Source organism: Cynara cardunculus (genome assembly GCF_001531365.2).
Source record: "Cynara cardunculus var. scolymus isolate 2C chromosome LG 11, CcrdV1, whole genome shotgun sequence".
In the NCBI taxonomy this organism is placed as follows: domain Eukaryota; kingdom Viridiplantae; phylum Streptophyta; class Magnoliopsida; order Asterales; family Asteraceae; genus Cynara; species Cynara cardunculus.
Window position 1 is genome coordinate 16,637,333 of NC_037538.1, and position 22,229 is coordinate 16,659,561.

Here is a 22,229-nt window from a genome sequence, read left to right on the forward strand (position 1 = left end):
TACGTTCCACAATTTCAAATGGCCCAAAAAATCTCGCCGACAATTTCTGATTGATACGGCTTACCACCGATAATTGGCGATAAGGACGAAGCTTCACATAAACCAACTCCCCAACCTGGAACTCCACCTCACGGCGTTTCTTATCAGCCTGGGCTTTCATCCATGATTGAGCGCGTAACAAATGAGCCCTTAATTGCTTTAAGGCCTCATCACGATCCTTCAAATCTAACAGGACATCCTCGACACGTACCTCACCCGGAATAAACTGGCATACGTTAGGCGGTTTACGACCGTAAACAACCTCGAAAGGTGAGACCCCCGTAGAATCATGAAATGTCGTGTTGTACCAGAATTTTGCCCACGGTATCCATAATGACCACGAGTGTGGTTGATCCACCGCAAAGCAACGTAAATACGACTCCAAACAGCGGTTAACCACCTCGGTTTGCCCATCGGACTCCGGATGGTAAGAAGAACTCATGTGCAAACGAGTACCTTGCAAACGGAATAGTTCCTGCCAAAAATGACTCATAAAGATGGGATCACGATCACTAACAAGTAACAATTGACTTTGGAATACCGTGTAAGCGAACAATTTCTTTGACAAAAATGTCCGCTACATGTCGTGCGGTATAAGGGTGTTTTAACAAGACGAAGTGGCTGTATTTTGAAAGCCTGTCCACCACATCTAACAGAGCATCAAATCCCTTTGACTTAGGCAATCCCAGGATAAAATCCATGGACAAATGTTCCCAAATCGCCTCCGGAATGGCTAACGGTTGTAATAGACCCACTGGAGTAAGGGAGCTGGTTTTACAACGTTGACAAATGTCACACGCTTGAACAAAACRTTGGACTGCCGAGCTCATACCGGGCCAATATAAATTGGCAGCTAGTCGACGATAAGTGCGATAATACCCGGAGTGACCGCCGGTGGCAGATTTGTGAAACTCCGCTAATAATTCCGGAATCCACTTGGAATTCCGAGGGATAACCAAATGACCTTTATAATAGAGAATTCCCGAACGCACTTCGTAACCGGGAATTGCTCCCGGTTGCCGTTGGCATGAATGTATCAATTTTTGAAGGTCCGGGTCAGATTTTGCTTCCTCCAACAGTTGTGCTCCTTGGACCCACACTGGTTGATACACCATGGAAGTGAACAATTCGCCGTAATCGTCCCGCCTGGACAGAGCATCAGCTGCCCGGTTCTCTCGTCCCGCCTTATAACAGATATCAAAGTGATACCCAAGTAATTTGGCAACCCAATTTTGTTGATCCGGAGTAGTAATACGTTGCTGTAAGAGATGTTTCAAACTTTTATGATCGGTATAGACCGTAAAAGTTGTGCCCAAAAGATAGTTCCTCCAATGTTGAACCGCCAAAGCTAGCGCCATGATTTCGCGTTCGTACGCGGATTTTGACAGATTTCGATTTGTTAAAGCCTTACTAAAAAAAGCAATTGGGCGGCGGTGTTGCATCAAAACAGCCCCGATTCCACACCCGGAGGCGTCACATTCCACCACAAAAGGAACCGAGAAGTCAGGAAGCGCGAGGACAGGGGCTGAAGTAACGGCGTGTTTTAGGCTGTCAAACGACCGTTGAGTATGTTCATCCCAATGAAAATTGTVCCGCTTTGTCAACTCCGTAAGAGGTTTGGCAATAGCGCCATAATTGCGAACGAATTTCCGATAGTAACCCGTTAACCCCAAAAATCCGCGTACGCCTTTTACTTGTTTAGGAACCGGCCAATCTCTCACCGCTTGCACCTTTTTGGGATCCATTGACACACCGTCTCCATCAATGATGTGTCCCAAATATTCGACCGATTTCTGTCCAAACGAGCACTTCTTTTGATTGACCACAAAGCGGGGGGAAACCAACGTTGTCAACGTCAAAGCCAAGTCTAACAAGTGTTGTTCCCATGATGGGCTATACACTAAGATATCGTCAAAAAACACGACGATACACTTACGTAGATGAGGTCGGAAAATGTCGTTCATAATTGCTTGAAAGGTTGCGGGGGCGTTAGTGAGCCCGAAAGGCATTACGAGGTACTCGTAATGGCCATCATGCGTCCGAAACGCTGTTTTCTCCACACTATCGGGCCGCATCCGAATCTGATTGTAACCGGATTTGAGATCCAGTTTGGAGAAAAACTTGGTACCTCGGAGCTCGTCGATTAATTCATCTACTACTGGAATCGGATGTTTATCCGGAATAGTGGCTTTGTTCAAAGCTCGATAATCGACACACATACGCCAAGTCTGGTCCTTCTTCCGTACCAAGATTACAGGGCTGGAAAAAGAATTGTTGCTTGGTCGAATAACCCCCAAAGTCAGCATCTCCTGAATCTGGCGTTCAATTTCGGCCTTATGAGCATGCGGATATCGATACGGCCGAACACATACAGGCCCGTGATTTGGAACGAGATTGATAGCGTGATCTCGAGACCGAACCGGTGGTAACCCCGACAGTTCCTCAAACACCGGAGCAAACTTATCAAAAAATTTCAACAGTTCTTGTGACTGTTGTGACAACAAGGTTGGCTCCATGTCTGCCAACTGCTGTCCTTCAGTTAAGCACAATGAGGGATGAGCTTCCGTTAACCAGCTGTGTAACGAAGCCCGTGCTCGAGAATGCAACGATGTACCTGATAAACAGACCTCTTTACCCTTATACATGAACCGCATCGTGTGAGCCTCCCAATTATGGACGACATCTCCCAAGGTTTGTAGCCAATCGATCCCTAACACCATATCTAGGTCACCCATTTCGAACAACAGGGCGTCGACCTCGAACTCGCAATTCCCCAGCACAATTGGAAGACCTTCACACCGTTGAGTCACCAAAACCTTGTGTTCATCGCCAAGTTTAACTCGCAGCCCCGTAAACTTCTGTACCGCCAAATCTAAAGCGACTGTAAGTTTTCTGGAGATAAAATTGTGGGTTGCCCCACTGTCGACTAGATAAACTTCTGTACCGCCAAATCTAAAGCGTCCATTCGGGTTTGAAAACGTGTCTCCATTGGAAATCCGGCAGGTCGGACCAATGATAAGAAATAAACGAATTGGAGGAAACTGGCTAATTGATTGTATTGAAGGGAAAGAAAAATACAGGAAAAAGAACAAGACGTCTTACTAACCTCAAAGGATTCCAGGGAAGACTCCCTTCTCTAACAACTTAGAGCCCAAGAAATGGAAATCATTATTTTCTGCATACCCCTCATGGAAGAAGGCACTGCTTATTTAAAACCGATAAACGTAACAAACTCCTTAATGGGCCTTGGGCCTCCTGGAATACACTTTCCACACATTGGGCTTAAACACACTAGTTGGGCCAAGACTAAGATTATTCTCATTCGTATCACTTTGCTGTATGCAGCAAAGATAATATCTATGATCTTCTACTTACTCACAAGCAAGGTTCTCTTCCACAATAATTGATATTTCAACTGAAGATTTGAGTTAGAAAATAATGATAGAATTGAAGATTAAAGATTAGCACGAAATAGATGCATAGGTTAAAGCAGGAAAATGAAGTAGTTTGTCTCGATATGGGAAGAGGGATTTAGTCTAGATGTCAAATCTATCACAATCTTTCTCTAGTCCACTTCCAGTTTAGCAATTAAAAGGTTTGGGAAAAGATATTCTACTTTGGCCTAAGCATAGTCAGTGTGAATTCAGCCTTTGCACTTAAATTACTTTGCTGCATGGGTGGTGGAACAACAAATAAACTATACATGGTATGATAGATGACACGAAGAGATCTATTGCTTAAATATAATGGGGTTTGTTAGGAAAGCCATGTAACTTAAGCTATTACATTGATCGTTTAAACAAACAACCTAATTACAGATGTTAAGAGAAAGAAAGATTAAAACCCTAGTTTTATCTCTTTCTTAAAAGTTATTCCTGCTAACATTCTGCCACAAGCACCAATTGTGGCCATATAGGGTGTTCATGAAGGAGTATTGGACAAGCTGAAGGAGATGTAGGATACAGTCTTCTGCATGAGGAACTACTCCATATATTATTCCATTATTGTAAATCAGTCCCGTTGTCAAACAATTCTTCTTGGTGCAAAAATACTCCATCTCCATCTCCATCTTCGGCATATGAATACCCTGGAGATCTTCTAGGCCTATATTGCTCGCTCTAATTTATATCAACACTCCTTCATTCTTCTTATCCAACATAGTTGGACAAGTACATGGGCACACTTCATCTTTTTGGGACCTGGGTGTATATATACACCAAGACCTTTTGTATTAGAGCTTAGATTATGCTGGACTATAAAGGTTGGAAGATCTGGCCAAAAAAGGTGATAGCCCAGTAGATTCGTTCCCATGGTTTGATCCCGTCCCGGAATCAGGACCCCCCTTTCCTTGAGTCTGACCCTTGTATTGGAGCATATGATTACACAAACTTGTAACCTTAGTTTTTGTTCCATATGCAAAAGGTATGCAACTTCCCATCTAGCCAATAATTTAGTCAAACATCTATTGCTGAAAACTCATCAAGGCATTATTGCACATAAAAATAATGTCTTAGGTCTGATATTTTGACGGGGGCTCTTCTTTCTTTTTGTTGTATGCATTTTCTTTGGCTTATTAAATTGTAATTGATACTGAAAGTTCTGTAGTATGCTTCTTTTAGAGCTAAAACTTAAAACATTGACTTTTATGCAGATGAACTTGTTGCTTCGCATAGCCCATCCTTCTGATAATTCTATAAAGCCTGTTGGTGAAAGGCATTATCTTGATCCAATGGAAACATTAGAAGATATGTTTGATTGGTTAGCTGTATTGTGGCAACGAGGCCTTTGCCATGATAATCCTCAAGGCAAGTGATATGTCCATTCATATATAGTCATTGCAGAATCGGCTTCCTATAAACTATCATTAGTGCGCCTGGTAACTTTATGTATGTTGCTTCAATGTTTCTTGTTATATCCGCAGTAAGGTGCTTGATCATGCAGTCAGTTTTCGGGATAGAATGGAAGAACCATGGAAATTATGCGAAATTTGTGCCTAGAGATTTTGTACTTGGTCCCTTCATACAAGGGCTGAATGATCCTGTACACCACAAAGAATTTGGTACGCTCTCTATTATTCTCTATCAGCCTTCCATAGCATTTGACTTTCAAGCTAAAATGGAGTATACATATGACACATTAGGGCCGTGGGCACTCGATTCTATGTGAACATGACTCACCCTCTAGTGCGGTCATAGTTGAAATAATTCGCAGTTGATGCTTGATTCTTCTTAACAATTCGTGAACATGACTCGATTCTTCTTATGTGAACGTGGCTCGATTCTTCTTAACAATTCGTAGTTGATGCTTGACTCACCTATAAGTATTCAAGGTATCAACTTAAACAACTGGAAATAACAGGACATCATTGATATGATCTAACTAATACTTTATCCTAGCCATGAATGACACAAAACAAAATTGCTTACATTTGCCAATTATTAAGCATGCCACACATAAAGAAAGGTAGGCTGGCATCACTCAAGAGCGACCTCAAGAGGCCTGGGCTGTATGAATCTTGGTGGTTGTCATAACCAAGACAGTTTAATTAGCGGTCCTAGAAGCAGAATTTTGCATGCTCATTTTATTGACAATATTCGCAGATTCACTGCCTGGTGCCATTCAATACTTTTTCTGGTGATGTAAAAGTTCAAACGTGTTCTATTCATGCTTCTTGTCTCTTTTATGCTCCACTATCTCACATTTAGTGTGCTAGAAATAGTTTCCAGTATGGACGTTTTCTGTTCTATATTCGTAAGTGTTTGTGAAATATAGTTGGTTAACCAATACTGAACTCCGTGTGAAATATATGGTTGCATCTTTGTACTTGTGGCACGGTAATTGTATTAGAAGTCATTTAGAAATTCTCATTTATTGCTCTACAAATATATTTTTGTTTTGTACCGATTTTAACATATTTTTCAATTATTGAGGAGACAGATGATGGCATCAGTGAGGAGGATAGAAAATATGACGGTCAAGGGGGGTGAGGAGGAGGGGCCTGCCAAGGAGAACCAGGGAGGGAGTAGCTGAGGAGGGACATGTAAGGCTTAGATATTTTCGAGGACATGACTTTTGACAAGAGCGGTTGGAGACATAGGTGTAGGGTAGGTGACTATGTGGGAGGACATGTTGCTAATATGGACATGAGGAGGGGAGTTGGAAGATGTTATAGAGGGTGGGCAAAGTGGGGAGGGGTGGAGAGGTGGAACTTAGGTTACTAGAGTCTTATGTTAAATAGAGAGTTGCTTTAGTTTTACGTACTTTTCATGTCTTATTTATGCCATTCTTGTTTTTTTCTTTCTTTCTACTTTTACTTATTTTCTTCGTCTTCAGTAGTTATCACTACTGCGTCTTGTGATTCCCTGTTTGTTTTATCTTATGTCTCTACTTCCTTCTTTGCTCACTGTACCTGTTGTATGTTTGCACACACTCCTATGCTACTTTTCTCACATGTCTCCTGGTATTTTTGTTTTTATTTTACAAGCCGGGCATCTTCACAGAATTAGCCTCTCCACTCTTTGAGGTTGAGGCAAGGTCTGTACGTCCTACCTCTGTGTGGGAAATATTGGGTTCGTTTGGTTTACCAACTATTGATTTCCTCCATCTGTTGTTGAATTTCTCTAGGACTAAAAGGAGCCTACTCTTCAAGGACAATTGATGGGGCTAGCACATTTTTGCAGCAATATACCGTTTGCCTTAGTGAAAGGTAATTTTCCTTTCAGAAGCAAAAAGTAGTCCTTTATGCTGTGATATGTCATTTACTTTATTTCTATTTTCTTCTATTGTAGTTGACTATTGCAAAAATTGCTGAGCATCTACTCGTTTGCGCCATTGACTTGGATGAACAATAATCTTACTTATAAACAATATATTCGGCATTATTACTAGTGCAATGATATCAAAGTCAAGAAATCTCTGTTAGGTCTATGTTCTCCCTAACAAATAGCCATCACAATCTAGAAGGCTAAATAGGCAAAAAGAATTTGCTTTTAGCGTGTTTTTGTCATGATTCCTAATGGAACGCTAAAACTTTAGCAATATTAAATTTTCCATTGAGGGATCAAATAAGGTTTCAAGATGAAATCTTGTGATCGCTCCTTTTGAAATTGGATGCCACAAAGTATCTACTAATTTAGGTTCCGATGCTACTTGATGAAAATTGTTATTCAGGCTTCTGTGAAAAGCTGGATAAAGTGAAGTACTTCTATGTCCAAAGGTTCTATGATGCACTCTAATCCTTTTCGAGTTTGTGATCAATGTATATGCCCTTTAGCAAAGAATAGCCTTTCTCATGCATTTAAATTTTGTCCAAGGAGCCACTATTGTCATGTCGATGAAGGATCGTGTGAGAATAGGAGTTAAGGTGAGAAGTGTAAGAAGGGATCTGGACCCTTGATCACTTTTAGTTAGTGTTAATCTAATTGTTCAGATTAAAAATAACCCATGAATTAGCTTGGAAGGGTATTTTCAATTAGTTGATCCAAGGGTGGAGATCCCTTCTTACCCTTCTCACGATAATTACTATTCTTACCGGGAACCAACTCGCGTCATGTCAGCATATTATATTGATGAGAAATGGATGGCAGATCTTCAAGATTTGTTCTATACGATATCCAACATGAACTGATGGAGGATCTGCCTCTCTTTTAATATTTTTGTTTTGTTAATGTATCAAGAAACAATTGCAGAAAGAGGATTCTTGGTATGTAGGCAAAGGCATCTGATTCTTATCATCGTTAATGGCATTTGATAAAACATTTAAATTCAAAACATGATGTGTATGCGAGTTTAACGTAATAAGGTGAATTGACGTCTCTGCACCTTTTCCTTTTCAACAAGGTTAAACTGCACATAAAATCATTATTGGGGTGTGGGAAGTTAAAATAAGTTAGTGATGTACTGACGTCTCAGGGAACAGATGACACTGTTGAGCAATCTAGCATCTCTTGTAAAGATATACTCTTTTGGTCGAGCTGGGCTGATGAGTTTTGCTGAATGTGTTGCTGCTGCTGCGGCTGCTGGAGTTCGGACACATAGCAAGAATGAAGTGGAACAGTGTGATGAAGCTTCCTCTGAGATGAAATCTGCCGTAGATAGTACTTACAATGATAAAGCGACATTGCTTGATGTTTTCAGATTTATCATTGAGAGCAGCAAACAACATTTTAATCCTAATTATCGTCTTAAAGGTTGAAGATATTTCATATGATACTTATATTTTTTTTATTCATGGAGTATCTGTGCAGAAACATGTAGATTCTTCTGACAGTTGTTACCTAAACTATTACTGCCAGTGTGTGGAAAGATTCTGGATGCTAGTGCTTCGGTAATGTCCTCATCAGATGTGCTGCTCGAGCCCCTTCTGCACTTTATTTCATCTTTCCCTCCGGACTTCCTTAACTATGGTGGTAAGCGCTCATGTAATTCATGAAGTTATGTTATTTGTTATTCGTACTTTACAATCATTTATTTCATTCTGTTTGTCTATATTTTGTATGTATGCATCACTCTACTTTTTTTATTGCCACTCTTTTGTAGGTCCATTAAGAGAAAAAGTGCAGGAATGGCTTCGAGGTTATGAAAAGCAAGCTTCTACATCTTGCATTATTGATACCAAACTCATGAAAAAGCTTAATGAATTTCCCAGAAGCTTTATATATCATAATCACTCAGGGAATGATATTGTCAATTATGATGATGAAGACTTGGAAATGTGGGAGCTTAAAGCGAAAAGATGGGCAAGGGCACTGTTCCTTATAGTCAAGGAGGAGCATCATCTGGATTCTCTATTGCAGGTATTTTTTTGGTGGCTTTTATAGTTGATATTTATCATAACCATTTTCCCACAATTGAGAAAAGTATCATATGAAGCATTGATAATAATGGCGTACTAAAAAGTGTAACTTCCCGTTACATTTTTCATTTGGTATACCTTCTTGAATGCTACCTTATTATTTATAAATGATAAAGTTATAGTAGACCCTATAGGTTAAGAACATTCAGAATGACTTTTAATCGCATCTAAATGCTGGAAGTTTACTTCTTTGATTTTGTTTCTGTTACCTTCCTGACTTTGTCAATGAATGCCTCACAGCTGATGAATTTGCTTGGCTTCAGACTGATAATGGAGTTTAGGTTCAAACAACCCAAAACGTTCTTATAACTGCTTTCTATTAATGCATGCATGGTGCATTGAGTTGATATCTTGGCCACTTGTTTATGGATTTTAAGTATATATGGTTTTATAACAACCACAGAACTACCTCAGTTCTGACCGTCATGCAAAATATTTACAAAATTTTATGGAATTACACCTCTATGATGCTATATCATTCAATGATTATTGAGGTTCTTTGTGTTTGACATTGCCTCTTAGTCATAGGCATAACATAGAAGATCGTGTACTTATGTAGATCGAGCAGCTTTCCGAAGTGATATTAAAGGCTTGTCTACCAAGCTATTATACTGTCCAGTGAGGAGTCATAAACTTGTGATCCAGTGTGCTATTCGTTTAGTGGTCCAATCTATTAATTTCAATTGTATCTATAGGTATGGTAAACTAGGTTCCTATCTATGCTGTTATAGCGGTCAAAATACCAAAATACAAAATAGCGGTCAGGACCGATATTTGAAATAGCGGTTATGGCGGTGGTATAGCAGTCCAAAAATAGCAGTTCATATAATATTTCTTAATATATATATATATATATATAAAATATGTATGCATACATAAACATATCATATGCATTAATTAAAAATACAGTTTTAACATCAAAACATCAACTTAACAAGTTTCACAAAAACAAAATAGGGAAAGTGTTCATAAACGACTTCTTCCAAGAGTGGAAGAAGCTGTCGAACGTGGAAAAACCTACGATTTCCTTCCAAGTTCCAACTTTGGTTGATGATAGAAAGAAAATTATTGTTAATTGTTATACTGTTATGTTAACGGATTAAAATTAAAACATAGCCCCAACCAAAATAAAAAGCCCAACTGCCTAAGTCAAAGACTAAAAAATAAAGCCCCAAAAAAACCCCAAACTGAATAGCGCTATTGCAGACCACAATTTGCCCCTAAATGTCGGTCAAATTGCGGTAAATTGTGCCGATATTAGCGGCACCGCTATTTACACCACTATTTGACCACTGATATTTTGCATAGCTCCAATATCCGATATTGGGCCTATAGGTTTCTATACAGGTTGCCAGAGTTTCCCATTGTTATGACATGTCGTAATTTTCTTCTTGAAGGCCGTTTTGACCTTTTATTCTCATTGGAGACATGATCCCGCTAGCTTCCTTGCTGTATAGAATGCCTAAATCTCATAGGAGATATTTTAGGTACACTATATGGTTTATAAGATCAAGCAATGCAACTTAGAATTTTAATTATGTTTGATTAAGATTGTATGCCATGGTTTCTCATCTTTCATCATATTAAAGTCGAGGGTTAGTTCTTGCGAACATGGCTGATCTGAGTTCATTCATATTAGTTTGCTTTGAATCTACCGGTTGATTTTAAAGTTCCGTGCACCAAGTGCCTTGTTTTCTTCATCATAAGTTATTGCTTATTAATTTTTTAATCGGCTTCACTCATTGTCTACTTGTTTGTGCAGTTTATTCGAACACATGGCAATGAGCTCTGCAAGAAGATTGGTTACTGGGAGTGGTTACCAGTAAAATATATGATTCTCATCTTGGGTATTGCTCAAGAACTCCACGAAATGAAAAACAGAACAGTTGATAGTCATGCAAAAAGAAGAACCAAGGGTTTGCTTGAAGTAGTGGATCATGCAGAGTCTATGGGTGGTTCCGTGATTATTAAGAAGTTCACTAGATCCTTCACCTTCATATTGGTATAAATTGTTGACAGGGGATCTATATTCTACTCAACTAGACACTAATGGGTAATGTGAGTTATTAATATGCGTTTTATGCAGGAGGAGCTGGTGTCATATACCAATCAGTCATGTTCTGTTTTCTGGTCTGAGGAGGCTGGGGACACAACTCTGCCTTCATCCATTAAAGGGAGGCTAGGAGGGCTTAGTCAGCGACGATTGTCATCTTCTAACACAACGGCTGTATTGCAAGCTGTAGGGTTTCAGATATACTCTATTTCTTTAATAATTTTGTTGCTTTAAAATGGAGGTTAAACGAAAATTTTTGTGTCCTGTTTTCTTTTCACAATTTGGTTATCCATCCATGTTAATGATGAGGAAGCACCATTGTTTGATTTCTGATGAAAATGTTAATTCTCGAGTCAGTTAATATTCAACATTAAAGTCATCTCGATATTCTGAAGGCACATAACAATAATGGATAAATTCCAATGATATGATTGAACCATGGTGGTTTTATAACTACTTTTTTTGCAAGCTGTATGCTATATAATATTCTCTAGTGGTCTCATTGCTTCAGAGTGAACGTTAATGATAAACGCTTTGGTCCTGTTTCTTTTACAATTTGTTTATTCATCTAAGTCAATGCAAGGAAGTGCCATTGTTTGATTCCTAATGGAAACACAAATGCTCGAGTCAGTTGATATTTAAATTTAAAATTATCTATATATTCTGAGACCCGCGATGATGTTAGACAAATTCCAATGATATAATTGAACCATTTCTTCTAATCGTAGTCCTCATGGATTATTCTTGTTTATTTGCTGCATACAGATAACGTCAGTCAAGACTCTTGCATCTATCTCTTCGTATTGTTCACAATTTCAAGAAGAAGAGTATTTGAGTTCTACTTCTACTCTCGATGTTCTCTGGCAACTCTCCTGGAAGATTATATCTTGCACACCATGTACCTCAGAGGTATCTTTTTGTTATAGTACTTTAGCTTTGTAAAGGTGTCATGAAGTTTTCGATGAGAACCGAGTTTCTTATAGCTCACTCTAAACTAATTCATATATTGTTCTGTTGCAGACTAAAGCAGAAATCTACCTAGGAGCATATGAAGCATTACATCATGTTCTGAAGTCACTAGTGTCTATGCCTTCTCCTTCAGCTTTAGCTCTATTAACGAGACCATATAACTTATCAGCACCAGAAGCTGAAGTCAAACCTCATATGGATTACTTTGTTCAGATATATATAGAGAACATCAATAATCTCATTGAGGCAGGATATTTGGCACGCGCACGGCGAGCAATATTAATTGACTGGAAGGTGAACATTTACGGTATTGAGAATTTGTAGCTGTGACTTTTACTTTTATTGTTTTCCCTGTACTATTGCACTACACTGCCTTGAATCTGTTTGTGTGACTGAAGATATTGAAGGATGCATTTTCTTTTCTACTTTTTAGTAATTTTAACCAAATAACTGGATTTATCATGTTTTATGTTTAGTACTATGGACTTACTAGGATATGTTTGTGATTGATTCAGTGGATGTGCCTGGAATCTCTACTGTTGATACCAAAGTATGCTCTTCAAAGAGGAGTTTACATACAGAATTGCGACGTTTTCTTCTCAGATGCTGTGATCAGAAGGATATTCAGTGATTTAGTCGACAGGTAAGAGAGCCATAAGAAGAGTAGAAGACTTACCTGTGAATCATTCTGTATTGTGTATACAAAATCAATCTGCACATGTGTCTGGTATAGTGGCTAGCATCTGATTTTTTGGTTTATTTAGAGTGTGGGACGAGACTAATAGATTCAAGCATAACTTTCTTTTCAGCTTAATATATACAACTTTCATTTTGCAATCTGAAACTGATTAGAAGTTGTTTTTTGAGGCATATTTTATTAAATCCTGTAACCCTGAACTGTAATTACTCAGGATTGTATGTTTCCATTGTCTTAATTCTCGACAGGTGGTGAAGTCATGTTTTCTTTTACTTGTAAAAAAGTAAAACTTTATGTGGAAGTTAAGATGCCTGACATTTTCCCTCTTCAATTAATTTACAGCCTTGAAAATGCTGGTGAAGGTTCTGTTTTGCCCATGCTAAGATCTGTCAGACTTGTGTTGGACTTTTTTGCTTTAGGACACAAAGGTTCAGCTGTTTCCTCATGTGATGGCATTGATGTCCAGGTTCACCCAAACCTTCTCAAATTGTTTCTAATGAATAATCTGCATCTTGGCCAAGCTAATAGCTAAATGCTTGAAGTGTGTCCGTAATTTCTTTTTTAATGGTCATGGGTGATTAAAATCTATAATGCATATCATAAGATTTCTACCTGAAGTTTCACCTTTACAGATGCCTGAAGCACATAGCTCTTTATGATATGTATAATATGTCTTGTAACTTTTGTAGGGAAAGTTCTAGTATGTAAAGCATATTAATTCACCAAAAAGGAGAAAGATAAGTAGGAAAACGTGGTATCTTGAAAAAGATGGATACAGTATTTATATATCAATAATCGTGTTTGAGCGCTGACCTTTATAGAGTTAAGTATCATCGTAGAGTTCTTTTTTACATTGCAAGGGATGATTATCCTATTTATGAGGCTCATGTGTTGCAAGCTGCAAAAATCCCGATATGTAGCTTTGTCCCGACAACCGGAGGTCGACTCTTTTTTTGGCGGCTTTGTGAAGTATTGTCTGTAAACACATCAAGACGTACTAGTTACAGGTGACAGCGAAAATTCTTGTAGATGGGTCTTGTGGGATGTAAAAATACACGGCAAGGGAGCATTCCGTCTTAGAGTGAAGCACCCGCGAGCGGTAGTGGACGAAGTGGAAGTGAGAATGTCGGCTTAACCATTTCTTTGTATTCTGATCACCTGAGGAAAGAGTGATCTTGTTGTTTCTTCAACAATTTCTGATCTCTAGTGCACCTCTATGTAGGATTCAAACCCAATCCTCATTTATCTGGTGCCATGTCATCTCATACTGAGCATTTCTTATCATCTTGTTGAATTTTAGTTTCTACCTTCCCAATTCCGATTCCCTGTGGTTTTGTCAAGTGGTAAATGCTTATGCTGCCTGTTCTTGCTTGAAAAGTTGTTACTTCCTGCCATTGACTCATGCCACATTACTGCAGATGTAGCTTTAGTTTTCAGATGCCTTTTTTTTTACCAACATCTAATTGGTAGGGACCTTAATTTACTGTATGTGCATAAGTTACAAACTTCCATGAGATGTTTTTGTCACTTGTGAAGAATGAACAAGTGTATATGGCATTGATAGTTGTTGCTAAAAGAAAATGGACACTGCTACAGGTGAAGTGGGATCTGTACTAATGCTATCACTTGATCCGATAGGTTTCACTAAATCACATTTTTATATGAGATGGCTGAAAATTCACTTCTTCCTTCTCTATTGCAGATGATGTGGCATTTGGTTCGTTGTTCTTGGCTATTACATGTCAGCTGTAACAAACGAAGGGTTGCACCTATTGCAGCACTTTTATCTTCCGTTTTGCATGATTCAGTCTTCAGTGATATGGACATGCATGAATCTGATGATACCCCAGGGCCTTTGAAGTGGGTATGTAGTAACTTCTGCTCCAGTCCCCACTTGTCTACATAGAGAACTTAAATATGTATGTATGCATATAAACATGAACTGATATATGTTTATATATGCTTATACATACACACACAATAATTTATTAATGCATGGGAGGATGACTACATAGCTCATGATTGGCTATTTCTGTATGTGTAGTTCTTGACGCCCCAGTATAATGAAACAAACTTAACTGCTGGATACACATACTTATGCTGTTCTAATACAGCTATCTGCTTCTGTTGAATAAAACTTGGTACCGATTATGATTTTGCTCTATTTTAACATCTTTCTGTAGTTCGTTGAGAAAATTCTAGAAGAAGGAACAAGAAGTCCACGTACTATTCGTCTTGCAGCATTACATTTGTCAGGGCTATGGCTCTCACATCCCAGTGCAATAAAGTACTACATGAAGGAGTTGAAGCTGTTGACTCTTTATGGTTCTGGTACATCCATTTGATGAATACCCTTTTCTTCAAGCTGTTGCTTATTTATTGAATTATGCTATCCTTGATGAAGCGGCTGCAGCTGCTGCATGCCTTCTAATTTTTCGTTCTTTGTTTTTCTTGTTACTAGGATAATAGTATATCTAATGATTGTATGATTTGAGTTTTTAACCAGTTGCATTCGATGAGGATTTTGAAGCTGAAGTGACTGAAAATCATGATGCAAGGACTGAAGTATCAATCTTATCAACAAGTCCTGATCCGGAGTTAACTGAGGTGGGTGGTTCAAATCTCATACGAGGCACTTGTTTTGCATTTTCGTAAACAACAGTATAAAATTAAATACTGCATGCTTTTCTCAAAGGGTTCATGAAGATACTTGACCACGATAATCGTAAATTCTGCTTGTTGTTTTCTCTTAGGTTCAGCATGAACACCCATAACTGCCCAACATGACCAGATGATCTCATTTTCACTTAATTATTGAGCAATGCACAATACCGACATGCATATCTTACCTTTTCTCATGCATAACTGAACAATTTTGATTCTTATCACAATGGTCAAATGTTCAATTAGTCTTGGGTACAGTAGGTAAGATTTGTGATTCTATTCTATGTAATGTTGAGTTTCATCATTAGGAATTCATCAACACGGAGCTTTATGCAAGGGTGTCTGTTGCTGTTATGTTCAACAAGCTAGCAGATTTGGCTGATATGGTGGGCTCAAAAGATGAAGCTGAAAGCAGTCACGCTTCCCTGCAATCTGGCAAACTGTTTTTGCTTGAGCTCTTCCATTCTGTGGTAATTGATTTATTTAACTATCACATGAGTTTATGGTCTTAAAATGTTGAATTGGTTAAGAGCCGAGGATTGAACTATTCTCTGCTAGCAAACTCTGTTCACTTTTAGGAATCTCCTTTTAGATTAAGACATCTTATGGTTTTGGTAGGCATTGAAATTGGAATGTCATAGGGACTTAACTTCATCCGTGTTATCCACAGAGTACTTTGGACCATTCTTCTGGTTATTGTTTGATGTGTTCTGTTTCCGCCATTTTTACACTGCAGATAGCTGATTCTGATGAGTTCAAATGCAGGTTAATGACACTGACCTTGCAAAGGAGTTGTATAAAAAGTACAGTGCGGTTAGTTTCTATCCTTCTCCTTGCCCCTTCAGGAAGATCCCTATGACTGTAGTCTGAATATTGTTGGCTAGGGTGATTTCTTTTTTACTCTTGTTAATTTGTCTTCTGTTAGTCTTAAATTTATCATGTTCCACTGGTGCATCTTCATGGCATATTTTACTACACGTATCTAATGCATATCAGGTGTAATAAGCTTGAATTTTTCAATTCTTGCAATCATTAAAGGTGTATGCATGAAAGGCCATTCCACAATAGAAAGTGTGCACAACATCTATTGTGTAACAGCAAGGTTCCGTAGCACACCATGAAGAAAAATTTGGATATTTCAAACAAAATCCATCAAATGCAAAAGAGCCTCTTGATATTCACTTTATATTATGAACTTCAAAAGTACCCTTATGCAATATCATCGTCCTCTCTCTTATCTACTGTAGCTTCAAAAGTCAAATGGCCTTTAAAATTAAATTAGTTTTCATTTCACCAAGACATTTATCCGGTGGTGCTAGGGGTAGTCAAATGGTCTTTAGAAGTTTCGTGTGTGCTTGCATTTGTACTTCATGCTTGCATTTGTACTTCATGCTTGCATTTGTACTTCAGAGACTTTTGTTCATAGTTTTAAATCATAACTTTTTGTACGACATGTGCCCTATAGTGTAGAAATTTTTTAGCATCTAACAAATATTTTGTAGGCATCCTAGCTTTCTGTAAGTATTCTTGCTTTGAACTTTTCATTTTCCTTATTGTATTCTAATTGCCATTGTCTTGATTCTTTTCTTAATTCTCTCTGGCAGACTCATAGGCGGAAAGTTCGTGCTTGGCAAATGATTTGTATATTATCGCGATTTGTTGATCAAGAAATAGTATCTGAGGTTATGTGTCACTTGCATACAGCCCTTTATGTAAGATGATACTTCCCTAATATTAACAAGTGGCTTCTTTGGGAAAAGATATTCTGCACTAAACTTCTATCTTGGTGTAGTATTGCCATTCTTTCTAGAACATTGGACCTATTGTTTGATCAATAAATTGCATTATCCTTTATGCTTATTGAAGTGGAATTGTTCATTACAACAGATTTCACCTTTCGTAACTAATGATTTTCTTTTATTTCTTCACTGATATCACTCCTCCCATTCGGCCCTTGCGATTATTTACATACATTAATCTATGGACTGCACATGGTGGTTATTCATGAATTATCAACTCTTTATCTTCTCACTAGAAACTCTGAGAAACAGGGGTAGTATGCTTTCAACCTAGGTGAACAACTCTTATGTCCACATGGTCAGAGCCAGAATGGGGCGGTAGTTATGTACACATGATACTCTAAAATACGATGGTTAGCCAACAAAGAACATAGAAGGGGCAGTAGTCAAGAATTTGTCAAACCTTCTTCTCATCATGCTCAGTCAACAGACTTCAAAGACAAACCATTTGGGCCACATCAGTCATACATTACATTTAAGAAATTAGGCTGTTGCTTCTTGTTGCAGAAAAGGATGGTGATATTAATCTATTATTCCATCATATCTATATTCCTGCGAATGATATAAATTATAATGCTTTACTTTCATGTATCTTGATGTAGAGAAACAACATGCCTGCTGTTCGACAGTACTTGGAAACATTTGCGATCTATGTATATTTAAAGTTCCCATCACTGGTAAGAATTGTGTATTTGTGTTTCCTTATTGCTATTTCAAGCGCATACAAGCTCTAATCAAACACAAAAATTAAAAAAAATTGTTTGTTTGTTATAATTACAAGGCTAGTGGCTAGTGGTGACGGTAATGTATTCAAATAAGTTGTGTTTTGGCTTTTTTTGAAATCTGAAATATGCAAAATGCACTGTAACTCGATCTCAAACAAATGCGCAATCCTGTTTGGATTTCAGAAATATGTAAAGAAAAAACAGAAAACATAAGCATCAGCAAACAAAACATAAGTTGGACATGTTTCATTAGATTTGTATGCCCATGGCTCGTAAATCTTAACTATATCTATGGTATTCTTTTTGCAGGTTGGTGAGCAATTAGTCCCGATGGTTCGTAAATACGATATGAGAACTCAGGCAAGTATTATGATATGATATCAGATTTTTCTTTTAATTTGTTATGATCTTCTTTTTGAAGTATATAGTACTTATATGCGGCAAATTAAGCTCACACTCTAGGCTTGAACCCTGCCCTCCAAGAAGGTGAGGTTACCAGGTACCGCTGGGCCAATGGCCCTTTGGTTTGTTATGATCTTCTTGTTAATCTTATTTATCCTTTTTCTCTTTTCTTAGTACTATATTGCCCTGCCCCCTACATTCACTTAATAGACTAGAAGTTCCATCCAGTGGACTAAAAAAATGTAACCATTTTTCTATTACCATTTACTGATGACAAATTCCAATGGAAGTTTTAATTGGGTCCTTCGCAAGCATGATGCTAAATTGCTGTTGCCATGCCAAGAACCAGGCTGGATACTAAAACAATTCTTTTGGTTCGCTGGATGTTCCGGTCACAATTTGAAAACTCGGCATCAGAGGCAGACCCATAAATTTATTGAAGTGGTGGCACAATTTGACTATAAAAAATATCGACAGAAAAATTTCACAAAAGTATATATCTATTGGTTGGTTCCTTGTTCCTGCATAGAAGAGACCCATGTCCAGTCCTGTCTACATATAATTTTAACAACACGAGGTATATAAAAAGAACACCAAAATTTAAGCTAAAAAACAACAAGTTTGCTAAACAGTGGGACTCGAACCCGATCCTTTTATATAAAGACAGGAATGTTTACCATCTCTGCCATTAAAGTCTTGCGCTAACATTTCAGTTCCAAAAACTATATGGTGACACCTAACAAAACGATACGGTGGCACCCTTCTGAAACGTAATTTTTTTCCCTTTACAACGGAACCATGAAGCTCTGTATCCTTTTATGTAGGTCTGCTCCTGCTCGGCATATTCTATTTCGGGCAAAATTTGAATTGCTTCTTTATATTTCAACCTGCGAATATAATTGTAGTAATCTTTTAATTCATCTTCCACATCTTTGTGGTCGAGGTCAGGTCCTCCCACACCCCGTCTCCTGGTGGAATATACTGGGCTCTTTTGATTTGGTTTGGTTTACCTTGTTCAAGGATTATTGTAAAGTTCCATTTTGAACACAATTTACAATATGTCTCTGGTTGCAGGCTCTCTCATCGTATGTATTTATAGCAGCTAATGTCATTCTGCATGCAACTAAAAATGTTCAATCAAGACATTTGGATGAATTGCTTCCTCCCATTGTTCCACTGCTGACCTCACATCACCACAGTTTACGTGGTTTTACCCAGGTGACTATAACGAGATATAAATGTTGACCAACACAATATTGCTTTTGTCTGGTGAAACTTTCAGCATCTTCAAATACCTTATGCTTCATGAATTTGTTGTGCAGTTACTAGTATACCAAGTTCTTTCCAAATTGTTGCCTGCCCTTAATTCAGGTTCCTATGGAACAGTGTCCTTAGAGAAAAGGTGCTTTATGGAATTGAAATCGTTTTTAGAAGATAATTCCGACTGTGCACGGTATGATAGACATTCCTTTGTTCGGTTAATGCTTATGATATACCAATATAACAATATGGTCTTGCAAATTCGGTTAATGCTTCATTACAACTTCAGTATGGAACTCTGTGGTACTAAGTCGCGTATTGCGATAAAATAGTCTTTGATGTCAATTGTGGAATACTTAATCATTAGAAACATGTCATAAAGACCTTCTATAGTTACTCAAGTCCCTTGGTCAAGATTTGTTATACCTAAATGGATAAATATGCCATTGTTCCAGTACCATCTTATCTGATAGCTTTTTGGATAATGAATGTCATCAGCCTCCATAAACGTTTTGGGAATGAACGGTAGGAACTTTGATAGTTTTATGTGCTAAAAAGATCGTAATATTGTGCTTTAAAGATGGTTTTGTTTAATTTGTGTTGCAGGTTGCGAGTATCAATGGAAGTTCATCTTGATGCTTTTGATCCATACATATCCGTAACACCAGCTGGAATTTTCAGTAACCGAGTTGATGTAAGATGCTTGCACAAATTATGCATAGATCATGCCTATAGAAACTGTTGATTGTCACCAATTTCCCAAAATTTCTCTGCTCCGAAACACAAATGATGATCCATGCTAATCTGTTGGTAACAGCACTGCTTAATTTCATTCTCTTAATATTTGAATTATTTTTCCGTTTACAGGACATTGAGTTTGAATGTGCTCATGTGTCTCTCTTAGAACACGTGATCGACTTTCTAAATGTAAGTTGTAGGTTTCAAGGACCCTTTTTCTTGTCTCTAGTATGAACGAATTCTGACGTCTAGGATTGCAGGATGTCAGAAAAGACCTCAGATGCTCAATGGCCAAGGATGCAACACAACTAAAAAATGAGCAGATACATATGCAAGATTCTGAATCAATTGATCAAAGCAAAGAGGAAACGACTATGAAGATGCAGAAAGATATGTCATTAGATTTCCAGAAAAAAGTTATTGTCTCCAAACATGAGATGCAAGATTCGCATTCCAGCTCCTTAAACAGCAAAGACACTTACAATTCACTTTTGGGTATGCGTTAATGCTAGTTAGACTTGCTATTACATAAACATTATATAGGTGGCAAAATTTGAACAAATTTAGCTTTGTATTTCTATTTCTTTAAGCCACCTTTATAATGTTTGTTTTACTTTGAACAAACATTATAAAGGTGAGAAGTGATATGGAGATATAGAAACACGAGGTTAAGTTTCTTAAAATTTTGACTAGCAAGTATTCTTTTGAAACACTGCATGATGTTCATATCCGCATGCCACTGGTTACTGTAATGGATGTAATCAATAAATAAAGTTGCAACTCTTCTAAACTTCTAACTTGGTTTTTTGTTAACAACCCATTTTCTTGTGAAAATGCATAAACACTACACTATGTAATTGACAGATTTTTTGTAAATGCATGACCTTTTGACAGATTTTGAGGCATTCTTTGTGTTAGGATGAGGCATTCTTCTGTGTAGAGCTCTTCTGTTTGGTAGAGGCGTTCTTAAATTTGTCAGAAGGTCATGCATTCAAAAAATATATATAAGAATGCTATTCTCCTAAGTCCTAAATAACCTGCTAAACTGTAAAAATGAGTGATTAAGTGTAAACGCAATAATAACCACAATACTTGGCAACAAAAAAGGACGGGACTGTTAGCACCAAATAGCCAAGTATATGATGGTTCACAAAGTTTAATCAATCCAAGAAGTAGCAAACTATCCATACGAGTAATATTTTTCGGTTCCACTGCCTTTTGTTTTTCCTTACAAGACCTGACAATGCTAACTAAATTAATTTGCATTTGAGCGTAGATGTGGAGAAGGAAGACGAGCTTCTTGATCAGACACTGAGAGCAAGAAGTATTGCTATGGAAAAACTTAAAGCAGGCCGACAACAAATTATTCTTGTAGCTTCACTAATTGATCGTGTGCCTAACCTTGCTGGATTGGCAAGGACATGTGAGGTCCAAAAATATGACTGCCTTATAAGTTCTTGCTTTCTGCTATTAATTTATTTAACTTAAAGTTAGAGGAAAAAGATGGTTAAGTGACTGTTGCCAAGATTGTTTTGCAGATGCTACAATCCATGAGCTCTCATAAATGCTATGTTTGCACTTCTATGTTACTTGTAGGTCTTTAAAGCAGCAAGTTTAGTCGTTGACAATGCAAATATTTTGCAAGACAAGCAGTTCCAACTTATCAGGTTTGTTTGTGAACCTATTTGAAACTTATTTGCATGTAGTAGTTAAAGATCTTGCAACACTACAGAAAAAAAAGCCTTTTCTTGCTTAGGAATTAGCCCTAGCAAAATGGCCAATACCATAGAAAAGCACCAATTTGTGAGGGAACTTTTCCTCCCAAAAAGGCCTTGGATGGCTACTACCTACATTTGTAACCTAAATTTGCCATGAATTTAAGAAAGAATATTCAAGTAAAGTTCTTAATGTGGGAATTTAGACAGGATAAATTTCTTGTAATGGGGATATTGAAGCCCCTTTTAAGGGAGAATTGCAAGGAAACATTCCCTCACAAGGTTGTAGCTTAGGTGTACCGTGGCCATACGGG

At 37.8% G+C, this 22,229-nt stretch overlaps 1 protein-coding gene across 3 annotated transcripts in view; it reads left to right on the forward strand.

Annotated features, from left to right (window-relative positions):
* The window catches only part of LOC112522227, a 29,850-nt gene that overhangs the window by 5,471 nt on the left and 2,150 nt on the right, over positions 1 to 22,229 (forward strand). For 2 of the 3 annotated variants that reach the window (XM_025131324.1, XM_025131326.1), the window contains 27 exons: positions 4,691 to 4,844; positions 4,961 to 5,098; positions 6,664 to 6,745; positions 7,951 to 8,228; positions 8,334 to 8,447; positions 8,578 to 8,834; positions 10,656 to 10,895; positions 10,980 to 11,132; positions 11,712 to 11,855; positions 11,967 to 12,209; positions 12,431 to 12,558; positions 12,955 to 13,078; positions 14,315 to 14,476; positions 14,796 to 14,943; positions 15,119 to 15,219; positions 15,585 to 15,746; positions 16,042 to 16,089; positions 16,881 to 16,988; positions 17,678 to 17,752; positions 18,110 to 18,160; positions 19,277 to 19,420; positions 19,525 to 19,655; positions 20,069 to 20,156; positions 20,330 to 20,389; positions 20,461 to 20,695; positions 21,477 to 21,628; positions 21,797 to 21,867. In XM_025131324.1, the coding sequence (XP_024987092.1) occupies positions 4,691 to 4,844; positions 4,961 to 5,098; positions 6,664 to 6,745; positions 7,951 to 8,228; positions 8,334 to 8,447; positions 8,578 to 8,834; positions 10,656 to 10,895; positions 10,980 to 11,132; positions 11,712 to 11,855; positions 11,967 to 12,209; positions 12,431 to 12,558; positions 12,955 to 13,078; positions 14,315 to 14,476; positions 14,796 to 14,943; positions 15,119 to 15,219; positions 15,585 to 15,746; positions 16,042 to 16,089; positions 16,881 to 16,988; positions 17,678 to 17,752; positions 18,110 to 18,160; positions 19,277 to 19,420; positions 19,525 to 19,655; positions 20,069 to 20,156; positions 20,330 to 20,389; positions 20,461 to 20,695; positions 21,477 to 21,628; positions 21,797 to 21,867 (3,791 nt within the window). The remainder of the gene's footprint in view (positions 1 to 4,690; positions 4,845 to 4,960; positions 5,099 to 6,663; positions 6,746 to 7,950; positions 8,229 to 8,333; positions 8,448 to 8,577; positions 8,835 to 10,655; positions 10,896 to 10,979; positions 11,133 to 11,711; positions 11,856 to 11,966; positions 12,210 to 12,430; positions 12,559 to 12,954; positions 13,079 to 14,314; positions 14,477 to 14,795; positions 14,944 to 15,118; positions 15,220 to 15,584; positions 15,747 to 16,041; positions 16,090 to 16,880; positions 16,989 to 17,677; positions 17,753 to 18,109; positions 18,161 to 19,276; positions 19,421 to 19,524; positions 19,656 to 20,068; positions 20,157 to 20,329; positions 20,390 to 20,460; positions 20,696 to 21,476; positions 21,629 to 21,796; positions 21,868 to 22,229) is intronic. The other variant, XM_025131325.1, reaches the window with a different exon arrangement.